The sequence below is a fragment of the Branchiostoma belcheri genome, unplaced genomic scaffold (assembly GCF_001625305.1).
Source record: "Branchiostoma belcheri isolate BF01 breed outbred unplaced genomic scaffold, Haploidv18h27 scaffold8, whole genome shotgun sequence".
Classification (NCBI taxonomy): Eukaryota; Metazoa; Chordata; class Leptocardii; order Amphioxiformes; family Branchiostomatidae; genus Branchiostoma; species Branchiostoma belcheri.
Genome location: NW_017804464.1, coordinates 3,334,281 through 3,348,434, shown reverse-complemented (window position 1 = coordinate 3,348,434; position 14,154 = coordinate 3,334,281). Strand labels below are relative to the sequence as shown.

The window sequence follows — 14,154 nt, the reverse complement described above, 5'->3', positions numbered from 1 at the left end:
AGTATTGAGCTGACAAGAGAGAAGGAGTACGGTACTCTGCCAGTGTGAAGAATCTACAGAGGTATTACCAGTCACTAGTAGCAAGAGATAGACCACATTGAATGATGACGATGAGGACGAATCATATGAAGTACTATCATAGCTAGTACAGAAATTCTACTGCTTTACTTTACTTTCTTTCACTCTGTACATGCAATTAGCTCACTGGCATGATTTTAAAAATAAAGGTTATGATAATCATATTATATGTATAGCTTATTCAATGTATGGCTTCATAGTTTATGTGATTGTTAATAACACCTGCACAGAGCATTTCCATACTGACAGTATGTCTTTATTCAAGTGTTTTGGTAGGTATTTCAAGCTTTTCTGCTCCAGCATTGGAATGCGGGGCATGAACGTTTTTTTTTATTTTGAAAATCAACAGTTTGCATTATGCAATTAAAAATCCTAACCAATAAAGTAGGGAATAGCTATCCAACTGTTGTTTTAGTTGTATGTTACTTCATATTATAGTTATATCAATGTAAATCATTGTTTTCACTTGTGTTTCTCATTCTTTCCCTGCCATGTCGTAAAATGTGGTGAACCCATCGCTGTATTTGCTCCAAAGCAAATATTGGTCTTTCTAGTATTTTCATTGCCTTTGTCATAGGAATAATTAAAAATAAAGCTTAAAACTATTGTGTGTGAATGTTGCTGCGCAGAATAAGAAAAAATACCAATTTTTTTATAGACCTGGCCTAACCCCTGTCATTATTTTCAATAATTTCATGTCTTAATCAGGTCACAGACCCCTGACTTTTTTTGCCCTGTGGCGGCATAGTTACTTCCGCATCCACGTTTCGCAGTGGTGTGATGCGTTGCACGAGAAATACCCCAAATTGTACCTATACAGGGTGCTATATGGATGGTACTGTACAAATGTATGTGCAACCCAAAAATTGTTGGGCTACACACCTAACTTTTGTGGACTCATCTTAGGCAAAAAGAGGACAAAAACAACAATCTCTACTACATTCAAAACTTTCAGTCTAGAATTTATAGAGACATGTGTACATACCTGCACCACTATTAACTCACCTGCCCCAAACTCATTCATGATAACAGCGATGCGTTTCCCATGTTGTTCTGTCAGGATGTAGTTCAGCAGTGTGGTCTTTCCAGCACCTATAAAAACAGGATTTATAAATTATAGATAAATGCAAAGTCATTATAGTTAGTAGTTATTAAAAGCAGCCAGTCTGCAGTGAAGCATGACACTTTTTCAGGACCTACATGTATAAGTAGTAGTACAATGTGGTTTCATGACTTTTTGTACAAGACAAATATTTTTCCTTTACAGCGGTGATGATGAAACTACAAGAAGAATTGAGTGTTCTTGAAGCACTGCAGTTGATGCTTGTTGTGTGATGCACTCTTTTTTTGTGACTTCTAGTCTGCCATTGACTCTAGTTGTTCACGATGTGTTGACTAGGAAATACCTGAGCTAACAAGCTGTCATGTAAGAATGTAACCTATGATACATTTGTATTGTCTCTCGATGCAGGTGTGCAAGCATCTACTGTATAATATAATATAAGTTCAGGGTTAAATACAGATACTCTGGTTTGCTGGGACAATGTTTTGGTGAGGAAAATTGTAAGATGATACAGAAGATGATACAATATAGTAAAAAGACACAGACTTCTAACCAAAAAGGTGAACAAAAATGGATATAAACAGAGGGCAATTTTTAGAGGCTTGGAAAAAAACATCTACCAAAATGAATGTGCTTCTACAAGTTTGGAATACAACATGCTGTATTTCATTTATGTCATACCAACCCGAGAAAATACGCCTTTCAATGCGAAATGAGCGAAAATTTGGTGTCCCTAAACCAAAAATTGCAACAACATCAATTCCTACGTCCAAATCCTGTATTCGAATTTTTGAATGTGCTTGCGCGGTTAGGGCGAAACGTGTTCGATTTATTTTATGGAAGCCATGGAAGCCCAGGTATGAAACTATGATATAAACATGTTTGTATCCTTCACATACCCCTCCGCAAGACAACGCCAGCTTTGTCACAACCTCTTGGTCGCGATCTGACCGTGTCTGTTTCCCTTCCCCAACAAATTAAGCTTCCTGTGATGTCATACCTCCACACACACAACACACATTCCTGTCTTTGTCTCAGACCAGGTGCAGAGGAGTACGGATGTTCTTGTGAGGGCTTCTTGCCTTTAGATGTTTGTTTTCTTCAAGTCCCATCAGCAGCTTCTTGTAATAATATTGACACCTTCCCACAATGAGTGACAATTCTGAGGGCAAACCTTTAAACTTCTTGTGGGTTCCCAGGAACAATCAAAGGCTGTCACCAAACAGTACTTTCCCTTATTATTTGTCCAAGGCATCTCTAACAGTAAAACACCAAGAATACATGCATTATGAAAGATATTAAGCTCTCATTAATTTGGAAAAAATAACATGAACTGTACTTTTTGGAAATTTTGAGAAGACACCCATATAAAGAACTTCTGTACCCTGAAAAGTTTTGTACCCAAGAGTCAAGAAAGACCAAAAGCGCCACCTTACTTGCAATACCTCCAGTTCTGACTTTTGAACACACCAGAGGAAAACAGTGCTAGCTATATAAATCCTTCAATTGTTTCTATGAGAGAAGAAGTATGGATTCCGAAGAAGGGGTCTGTAGGTGGATGTTATCCTCACTCAGTTTGTATTTTAATTTCGTTAGGTAAATGTGCAGTACTCCCTAAAAGTACCTTGCTTGATGATTTCCCTCTAAATACAACTGTACCGTACATAATAAACCGTGACTGAAGGTTGGCACTCTCCAAGTACTGTCTAGTTACCTCCATGAAATGTGTCATGGAGGTTATATTTTCAGTTGCGTTTATCTGTCCGTCTGTCCGTCTGTCCGTCTGTCCGTCTGTCCGTCTGTCAGTCTGTTGGTCAACAAGATAACTCAAGAACGCCTGGATGGATTGGTTTCATACTTGGTGTGTTGGTAGGGTGTGACGAAAACTGGAAATGATTAGATTTTGGGCCCCCTAGTGGCTTCCCTTGGTACTGCAGCGCAACTTCCGATTTTGATATCTCGCGATCTGGACATGCTAGGGTCATGAAATTTGGATGGAAGGTAGCTCTTTTCCTCGGGAAGAAGTCACGTGAGTTTGGTTCCCCTAGCGGCTTGTTCTGGAACTGCAGGGTGGTTTCTTTGAAAATCTTCGAGAGAGGATAACTGAACAACCGTTTGATGGATCATCATGATTTTTGGTATGTAGGTAGCTTAAGTGATGCTTGACATAATCAAAATATCATTATGCAAATCAGGATCTAATTTGCATAATTAATGAGGAAATTCTATAAATCAGCTGTATTTCATATTAGGGCTATAAAACTCTATAGACATATGTTAGTGAGAACGACAAGATCATTGGCAGATATCGATTATGTAAAGGAAGACCTAATTTGCATAATAAATGGCAAATTGGTACAATTTTATGGTAGTAACTGCTGGGAATTTAATACTTGCCATAATTGGAAGTTCAGTGAAGGTGAACATCACTAAACATAATTTATGTCAATCAGGACCTCATTTGCATAATTTATGAGGAAACGCTAGAATAGCCTTATTTCTTAAGATAACCCTGTCATTTGGTGGAGAGTATGATCAATTGATACAATATATGCAAATGGCCTCATATGATTTGAATATATGCGGTGAAAAATGTAAGCCAATTACAGGTGGTCATCACCATGCGTAAGATTTATGAAAACAATACACATGTCATGGAGGTATGAGATCATCGAACTCTAGTTAACAATGTATTCACAATGATGGTGAAAAGGTTAGTTACCACATTGATTGGCGGCCATGTCAGACGTGAATTTTTATGGCCCATACCATCTACACCTGTTCCTCTGTCAGTAAAGATAGCAGCACATTTGGCAGCGCTGGTGGTCCATAGGTGGGATTCCTTGCAATAAAACGCACTGTGCACGGCCCGTAATCTTGGAACACTGTCTAATTTTACTCCTGGAATTTTCACAATGTTCCTATAAAAACCATTTCACTTGGAGAAAGAAAAGTGCAAACCGTTTTTAATCCATCCATCCATCCCTCACTCCATCCATCCATCCATCCATCCATCAATTCATCCATCCATCAAATTTTGAAGAGAGCATTTGTCATACTAGGATATCTTTAATCTTGATTTTGGTTGATCATATCTCTATTATAACTTTGTCAACTGCATCATTGAATGTTTAGACCTTACAGTAAATAGCATAAGTTGATTCATATATAGTGACTGTCTTGTACATAGCTTAATTTTGTACCCACGTGTCTGTTTGTATGTCTAGTGATAGACCTTACGAAAGTTGCTGTACATGTACTTTTCTTGTTCTTTAAAAATATATCATTGCAAAGCTTTTTTATTACCCATTACAATGATACCCCATTAGTTATGATTCATCTAAGTCCTGCTTTTGTGAGTGTTTTGCAAAAAAGTTTGTCAGCAAGTTGTAATACCAGGACATCAAGAATATACAACTTGAAATGGCAATACTACCAGTCAACATAAAAACCGATACTACCAACTGCTTTTCATAGACATAACTACATGCCAAAATCTATTTCAATTTGGCATAAAGCTGCATCACAACATTTTCTAAAAGAGATTCCTTGCGTCAGCCTTTTTTTATGTTGTCCATCTTTTATATCACCAACAAAAAAATATCCTGTTAGGATATCTCTTAGGAGAAAAGTGATGGGCTTCTTTCCGGTCCATTGGGAGAATCTGCAGTGGTTGTGAAATGACATGGTGGCACATGAAAGGACCCTATTTGCACCAGTCACAGCCATGACAAAGAACACACAGTTATTAATGGCCAACCTCTCCACTCACAGGTGGTACTCTGTCCAAGCTGCGAATGACCATCTTTTTCTTTCACCAAAGGTCTGATTGCTTTTGCCCTCTCAGCTTTGGCCATATTCTTTCGGTAAATTGAAGAAATTATGGGGCGAACCCTGACAATGACAGCAGTGACTGTCCTGAATGTCCTGATCTGTGATAGAGCATTCCGCCCTGGATAAATCGTGTGGCTTGCAAATTTCACTCGGACATAAAATCAGGATGGACGGTGGTGTGAGATGATTTTTCAGATGAAAATGGGAGTACACAATGTGTGATTTATTGTTCCATAGTCCCAAAACTTTACTCCATCAAAATGACAAAGGAATAATGGATTACAAATTCATCAGAGAAAAAGATGGGCCAAAACTTTCCCAGGGCATTAGGAACATAACAGTAGAATAAGTCTATATCTATAGGTCATAAAACAGGATTTCACAGTCTGTTACAGAGCCACTATATGTACTGGTATGTACAAATGTACATGTATGTTGTATTATAAAAATGTATATGTACTGCAGTCTGTGTCAATTTTCATTGATTTACCAACCAATTATACATGTATCCCTGCACCCAACAACACTTCAAATTGAAAAGACCCTTTAAATTTTGGAGTCAAATATAATTTTTTTTCTACACTCAAAAAGCACGAAATTCAAATCGACACACAAAACATTACTGGAGTAATAAGTTGCTACATAGGGCACGATGCCCTTGAAATTCGAAAAACATGGTGTCCTTGAAATTTCAGAAAGTGTCTTCCCAAATTTAAAGTGATGGGCATTAAATCAACCATAAACTGACACTCGTTGTAACAACAGCTGATCGTGTGACAAATGCAAACAAATTACCAGCACATACACAGCTGCTTCTCTCAAACCTTATGCAGAAATTTTTACAGACTCTTTAGGACACTTCGCCATCTATGGGCCAAACCGACAGAAGAGATATTGTCACGGGTCTAAGAGATTATTCAGATCTGACAGGAAGAGCTTTAGAGTTAGTTATCCTCAGATTAGGCTGTTACCTTTCGGGGAAAGTTCAAACCCTCAAACATCTGCTTGTCTTATCAACGAGATAGGGTGCAGAAATGACAGAAATGTCTTATCAATGGATTTATTATTTTTCATTCCATTATTTTTTTCTCTTTTGTTTGCTATGTCGTCATCAAATTTAGAATACTAGTAATATTTCCATAAAAATGCCGTGTGAGGTCATAGAAATGATCCACCATCTTTTAAACGGGCCCCGTTGGTTTGGGTGGAATTTATTTCTAGTTTATCATAATTTTAAAGTACAATATTGAACAAAGAAAACAAGTGGATTCAAAGATGGAAAGGGAAAGGATGAAGAAAGGAAACAAGAAAGAGTTTTAGGTTCCTTTCCATTATTTTCCACTTTCTTTCTTGATAGAATCATAAGAGTGAACAAGTGAAAGAGTGAAAGAAACAGGAAGGAAGGAAGGAAGGAAGGGAGGAAGGAAGGAAGGAAGAAAGGAATTAGGATGGAAGAAAAGAAGGAATCAGGATGGACGGTAGGAAGGATGAGGGTGGATGGATGACGGATTGAAAAAAAGGCCAGTTCCCACCAGAGTTGACATACAGTATGTATATGATGGATGATGTTTACTGGTGTTACACAAACCATTTACAATATCTGCCCCTGTCTCCGGCATGGATATGGGCCTCACAGCAGGGGCAAACTGCAGCGGCCAAAAGACGCCTTCCCGTTGCCAAATCCAGGGCGGGAAAACAGCTGGAAAAATTGGTTTTGTGCTGCGCTATGCCGAGGTTTGGACAGCGGGGTTGAATGACCCGTTATTACGGCGCAGATATGACACCCGAGATTTACAAGAGCCTTGTGTCAACATTTGACCAAGGTCTGGTGGGCAGATATTTCTACTATTTCTGCCATACTTCGATTGAAATAACAGAAGCGCATTCCCGAAATATGGCGTGAGTGTGCGACTGGGCGCTCTCTGTACCCTCCCCGCGTATCGGATTAAGACGAAAGAGAAGCTGGGATGAAAATTGATACGGGGAAAGCAATACAATAAGAAAATATTGACGATAAACGATACGGCATCAAAGGCCTCCCCCCATGAGAACAATCCCAGTTATGGGAGTGGAAAGACGACGGGCTAATTTCTCCCGGAGGCATCTCAGCGATGCGTTTGATGTGTCACGTAGAACTTCACCCACTTATGAGTGATTTACAGGCCTGAGGGAGTGGCTATGGACGTATGTAACGTGCACGATGCACCTGTAAGCAACGGTCACTTCACAAATGGGCTGTGTACTCAGCCACAAGTGTCGTTCCCACCCCCCACTATAGTCGGCCGTACGGTCACGGACTTTATAACCTGTCCAGCCACTTGTCCTTATGTACATATTCTTGGCCGTGGGGGTGGCCGGGGTATGCGGGCCCAGCGGCGGCAGGTTATTTTAGAAAATGACAACTGTACAAACGTGGCATAGTGCAGGAATCTGTGTCACATTGCTCGTTCTCTGTCCAGTTGTCGCTACATTTCGTCCGTACCTGTAAAAAAAACGTCGCGGACAACCTTACCTGGATCGTCCTACCTTCTACGGACAATTCGAAACAGTCGTACTTTGTGCCGTCACCTTAGAGTGACTTTGGCGGCAAATGTTTCAAATAGTTTGGTCGTTCCAGAGGAAACATTTATAGAGGAAGACGCAACACCAGCGGACCCCCTGCGGAGGGAGACGGGAGGGGGGCGTGGGTTGCCGTGGAGACAAAGTACACATGTCAGCTGGGGATTACCCTTTGCACGCAGGCAGCCCGCTGTGCGGGGGTGGGAGGGACATGTCTGCGCGGGAGGGCAGCGATGTACGGACATGTGAGCGCTGGGCACACCGGGGGGGCGGGGTAACCTTCTACCTATGGGGGGAGGATTATATCATCGGTATGTACAGCAGTCATTGACATGAACAAATGGAACTCATGAGGGGGCAACATAATGTTTGACTCTTGGAAAGGGTAAGATTTCAAATGGTCAGCGTCAGCGTGTGAATCCCACTCTGCCCATGATTACAAGTATCACATACAATGTTATTAATAATCTACATCTACCTATCTGTTACAGGTGTGTGTGTGTGTGTGTGTGTGTCCCATTGTGTATGTGCATGTATGTGATGAGTGTGTGTGTACGTGTGTCTGTCCATGATGTGTGTATGTGCATGTACGTGATGAGTGAGTGTGTGCATGTGTGCATGTGTGTATGTGTGTGTGTATATGCACTGCATGTATGTGTGTGCACGTGTGTGCGTGCGTGCATGTGTATGCGCATGTCTTACCTACATGTATGGTTGCAGAATTGTATTCATTGCCATCTATGTGAACCACCCTTACAAAGGAGTGACCATGACTGGACTCGTGACATATGAGATGGTCATGCGTGGTCAAGATGGACGTACATGTATGAACCCTTCGAGTTCTCTATAAGGAACAGCTTGCCCTTCTACCTATGGTTGTGGCATTACTGGGATTACCAGTGAACTATCGGCATATTCCGTATGCCCAAGGATGAACCTGTCAAACTACGCTCTGTACGACCCATCTTACGGCAGACGAGGCTACCAGCGTACATTTGTACATGTATGACCTATAATCTACACTACATCCAACATCAACATCTGAGAGATTATAATAACCATCTCTCGGTGAAACAGATCTCACAATATTAATAACAGTAGGAAATGCAGCTGACCAATGATGATGAGTGGCATCACGTGACCCAACTGAGGGGGGGGGGGCAGAAGATATTGATTAGGTTTTGGAACTGCCGGAATTTCAGATGGTCAAGTTGTAGGGACATGGGAACCCTTCTTTTTGCAGTGTATCTTTCACCTATATGGCTGAGGGATTCAATCACCATCTACAGGGGAATGAACATGGATTTTTTTAAATGAACAGAATTGCGATGGTCATGTTTAGATAGTCCAGATGGACATGAGAACCTTAGGCTTTGCTGTGTGCCCTTCCACTAATGGCTGTCATGAACCATCGTAAAAGGTGAAGAGGTCGAGGTCACCAACTCACTTGGACAAGAAAATTTATCATGATCTCCATTAGTGTAAATTTCACAATATTCTTCCTGGAATCTGCAGTGAATCACCAGATATAGTAGTATTTAGACCAACATTTCGTACACCGGGGCCCCACTACTCTTTTTCAAAAGGTGTGGTGGGTTCTTTAATGCCTGGAGTGTGGCTCTCCCCAAAGATGGGACCTCCATTTAACGTCCTATATCCAAGGGACGTCCCTAACCGGAGCTAGGTAACTTATTTTCACCTGAGTCAAGTGAGGAAAGTCGTGTCAAGTGCCTTTCCCAAGGGCAAAACATTGGGGCATATTGGAGGATTCGAACCCAGGACCACCCAACCGTTTCGCCACACGATGCTACCAATTTCCAGCATTTCAAACCCTGATTATGCAGAGTCGATGCCTTGTTTTGAGAGAGAGAGAAAGTCTTTCCCAGCCAGACTGATCGATGTGTTAGTTATGTAAAGTCGCGCCCATTGTGCCTTGTGACAATGTTAGTCATGGTAATAAATCCCAGTTATGATTAGATCCGACAGCTCGCATTAGCTCTGACAATAGCGGCCACCAGTCAAGCAAACATCCAGCACCCACCGTGGCCGAAAGGTCGCCCGCGGCTGAACTACGCGACCTTGGTTGACACCGTGCTTTGTCAAGGGCGCACCGTAAATGGGAGATGACGTGTGAGGTAGCCTTATGGTGAATGGACACATCATTAGGTAACGTGGAATGAAAGGGGGTGTACGATTTGGGGGGACTGCATTACGCTAACTGCTGACACACCGTTGTTATTTCCTACAGTGTCACTTTGTGTTGTTCAAGATCCTGCTTTGTATGTGACCCCTCAAGCCCAACAATATATAGTTAGGTGATTTAAAAGTTACCCGGTATCACAATTGTGTACAATGTAACTTGTGAGAAATACCAACAGACTTTAATAAAAGACCAAAATATAACTGACTACAAAGCAACTCAAGTTGTTCAAACAAATTTGATTGGAATAAGGTAAGAAAGGTATTATAGTGCTATCCTGTTGGTGCAACCAGATTTTGTATGAAACATTCAGTTAACTAACAGGTAGCCATGGGAGCAACACCAATCTAGGGTAGAAGTATATATCAATAATGTGATGCAACAATTCTGTCAAACTGTGTCAACTTGAGGTTAAGGATCTTACTTAATACACTTGTAATCTCTCTCAGTCTCTGTCTTTGAGTCTAGATCTCCAATCTTCAACCAATTTGTGTAAAGTGTAGAAAGACTGAAATACACATAGAAAAGGAAAGACATCATAAATCTATCCTGTACATCCAGAGACAAGTTGGCTCCCAACATGTATAATGTAATACTACATTGTGCCATTGAACACATGGAAAATGATGTTACAAAATGTCCTGCACTCTTGTCAAGCCTACTAAAAGTAGAAGCCATAAGTGTCCAGAATTTTCATGAATGGGAACTGCACCCAATTTAAGTGTACCAGTAATGATCATCATCCCAACATTGTTAACTTAACATTATCTAACATGTTAAATGTTTTTCTGTACAGGATAGGATGTTTGATATAGGGGACACGACAATATAACAATGGCGGTCAGGGTGACAACAAATCATTTCTGTCCCAGGTCACTTCCCGGTGCCAGAAGTCTGACGCTCGGGTCACCGCCGCTAAAACAACGGGCGCGGGTTTTACCGCCGGGCTTTGTCAAAGTAACGAGATGCAACGTTCTACGGTACGTTAGTGGCGAGCACGCATCGCCACACGACAACGGCCCCCATTGTTATGAAAATATTGATTCAGCGGGAACAATATTTCCCGAGCAAAAGTCGACAAACACAAAGGGAGATTTGTACCTGATTGATGGTGCTGTCGTGTCAGTTTTATCTAAGAGGAACATGCTTTGATAATCCTCGATAAATCTTCATCGGCACAGGAGGGAAGGGGACACCAGTGTTTCAGACGCCAGGGTGGAAATGACTGTGTTATTGTTTGACGTTAACTATGACATATGACTGAGCTGTGTTCTTCCATGGTCCAGTAGAGTTACCTGCACGTGAGAAGGTTTAGTGACAATGTTGGCATATCTGTAGCACCACAGGAACTTGTAAGCTACAAGCAGACAATAGGAAAACAGCAGGACAGGAATCATAAGTACTCATACTTATAAACTTACTGTGGTATAAGAAGCGAGTTTATGGAATTATGATATTTAGAAAAGAAACTTTTTCTTTGTCTTCGCACATTTTGTTGCTGTCCAACTTGAAAATTATGGCAGTGTAATCCTTTTAACAAAAGATGTATGGAGTGGTTCTGACATCAACAAGATTGTTTCCATTCTTTGGTGGATTAGTGAAGCTAGGATCTCATAAAGACCAAAATCGCTTAATAAATGATGCTAATTTTAGACTTACAAACATGTTATCTTTCACAGCCTCTACTTTCAGAATGAAAAGGACTGACTGTAAATGATACGGATTATTTTTGGAACATTACGATACTTATAGAACTTTTTCTTCCAACTCTGGATTATGAGGATAGAAAATTTTCACTCAAGATTTATGATATGTCTCCAGCAATTATGGTATGGTACCAATGTGCTGATCAGTCTGTTACTTTGAGTTGGCAAACGTAGAGAAAAAGATTATGTACAAATGATCGCATGACGTCACTGTCAGCGAGTGCTATACGCAAAAAGCGGATGATGTAGTTGATGTGCCTACCAGCAATTTGTTTATGTCTTTAAAAAATGTGAATGTACATGATGTAAACAAAAACAGGGATCGCTCATATGCAGCTTTTGTTATCTATAATGATAAACATACAATTTCCCCTAGATTAGTCTTAAAACTTTTCTTAAAAAGGGGCAACATTAACAGTACCAGTAGTAGCAATTCTAAAAGCAGCATTTAAAAGTAGGTTTTAGACAGCACGTCAGCAAAAAATATTGTGCCTACCCGAAACCTCCATTTTTCACGAATTTTGTTCCATTTCTGGTCAACGTTGCATCAGAATTTTGCCTGTTGCAGATGACATTTTTTTCACACATAACATTAGGAAACTACAGACAGAATGTTAACCTTATATGCGTGAATATGACCATACATGAGACGTTCTGCCGAAGTGCTATGCACAATACATAACGGGTTTCACGCAAGTGCAGTATGTTCTGCCAACATGCTGTTTTACTTAGAACACAGACAACTAGGCAAATCTATGTTGTTACTTAGCAGTAGATTTCAAACCACTTGCCCCATGATGCACATACCGAGGTATCCAGTGATGATTGTTACAGGGATTTTGGTGGTTACTGTCGGTGCCTCTGGCAGGGTGGGGGGATCTGTCACTGGTTCTTCTGTAAGTGTAACATCATTACACAGACTGGGCACCAGGTCTGGACACTCCTCATCTGAACTCTCTGACATGGTGGTGGTAAAACTGCTAAACAAACAAACAAACAAATTAGGGCGGGGAAATCTTCTGCTGGTTTTTACCTATTGACGCTGTTGAAGTATAACTTCTAGGGATTCTGACTATATAACGTTATGTATATTAGGGTCAGAAAGGGGCATCTACTGACTTGTACATACTCGTCATGTGTAGTCAAATGTTCATTACTTTCTGACCAGGTACTGTACTATACAGAGTCAGAATCCCTTATGGTATACTTCAACAGCGTTATCATACACTGTACTTGTCGGCCATGGTAGGTTTTGGAAGACACATGGTAGCATGTGTACACTTCGCATCCGAGCTGTGTTTTCAGAGCTACGTTTCCCCCCCTTTTTCTCAAGTCTTTTTATTTTTTCCTGGGGAGGGGGGCTGGAAATGGGTTACGGTTAGGCTCCTTTTTTTCCATAGATCGCTCCTTCAGCTGTTTCTAACCTTTTTATCTCTCTGTGTTTATCTTTCACTCTCTCCTCTCCTCTCTTGAAGGGTGTGTATGCCATAATCTAATACCTTTACGTGGACCTGAGTTTTCAAACCATGCGGGTACTACGGTAGGACCGCCCCCCTCCCACCGCCAATATCAACCTCAAAATCTCAAGCTGCGACACAAACTAAACGGTCAAGGTTTGATTCAGCTCTAACAACGAGTGTAAAATACTTATCAGAGCACTGACATGTCACGATAATGTGGAGAATAACAAATATGTGGCCGAAATTACCTCCAAATATTTTTAAAACTCCCTCTTCAGCTTGTTGACATGTGCTGGGTCAAAGGTTATTGCAGTGAAAGATAGCATCTAAGCAACAAAAAAGTAACGTTGCTATAAAAAAACTCAGCAAAGCATGAATGTTCTCTTTATTGTCACAAAGTATTGTTTTCACTTTTTTATTATATTTCTTGTACATTTAAGGTCACCAAAGCTGGCGATTTTAGTACGTAAAAATACATTTAGAATACATTTATACTTGGATGCTTTGGCAGATGATGGATTCAGACGAGTTGTTGCACTTCACAAATCGCCAGAGGTCGCTGCTACACGGTATACATCTGCCGTGAGTGTCAATACGTTTCACCGACGTCAGGGCGCTTTGCAGTGAATGGGACGCATATTTCCAACTCTAACCCTAATTGTAACTTCAATTCTAACCATAGAGATAACCAAAACAACGGCTAAAAACATGGGACGGTGAAGCATAACAGGAACTGTTGCCTTGAGTAACTTAAATTAGTATTTTGTACAAAGGTTCATCACAAAGGCCAGTGTTCAACTGCGGTACTACAGTTTATACGGCTAGTTACGTCAGCCACGGGTAATGTGACCCTGCAGTTCTGAAACAAATCGCCAAAGGCCACTGCTACACGGTACATTTGTCGGATAGTGTCAATACGTTTCCCCGACGTCAAAGCGCTTCGCAGTCAAGAGAGCGCCTATTTCCAACTCTAACCCTAATCATAACTTCAATTCTAACCACAGCGATAACCAAACAACGGCTAAAAACATGGGACGGCGAAACATAACAGGAAATGTTGCTGTGAGTGACTTAATTTAGTATTTGTACAAAGGTTCGTCACAAAGGCCAGTGTGCAACGAGATGTGTGCAACTGCACTCTACAGTTACGTCATAGTTACGTCAGTCACAGGTAAATGTGACCCTGCAGTTTGGAGGCAATTCGCCAGAGGCCACTGCTACACGGTCCATTGGCCAGGTTTCGTCCTGACGTTT

The 14,154-nt window shown here is 40.9% G+C and overlaps 1 protein-coding gene across 2 annotated transcripts in view; it reads right to left on the bottom strand.

Moving 5' to 3' along the window:
* The window catches only part of LOC109486403 (COBW domain-containing protein 1-like), a 60,298-nt gene extending 47,353 nt beyond the window's left edge, over positions 1 to 12,945 (bottom strand). The window contains exons 1-3 of one of the 2 annotated variants that reach the window (XM_019790234.1): positions 12,865 to 12,945; positions 12,248 to 12,417; positions 1,084 to 1,170 (exon numbers count right to left, since the gene is read on the bottom strand). In XM_019790234.1, coding sequence (XP_019645793.1) covers positions 1,084 to 1,170; positions 12,248 to 12,417; positions 12,865 to 12,929 — 322 coding nt within the window. In that variant the 5' untranslated portion in view covers positions 12,930 to 12,945. Of the gene's footprint in view, positions 1 to 1,083; positions 1,171 to 12,247; positions 12,421 to 12,666; positions 12,749 to 12,864 lie in introns of those variants that run through there. The other variant, XM_019790233.1, reaches the window with a different exon arrangement.
* Positions 12,946 to 14,154: the final 1,209 nt, after the last annotated feature.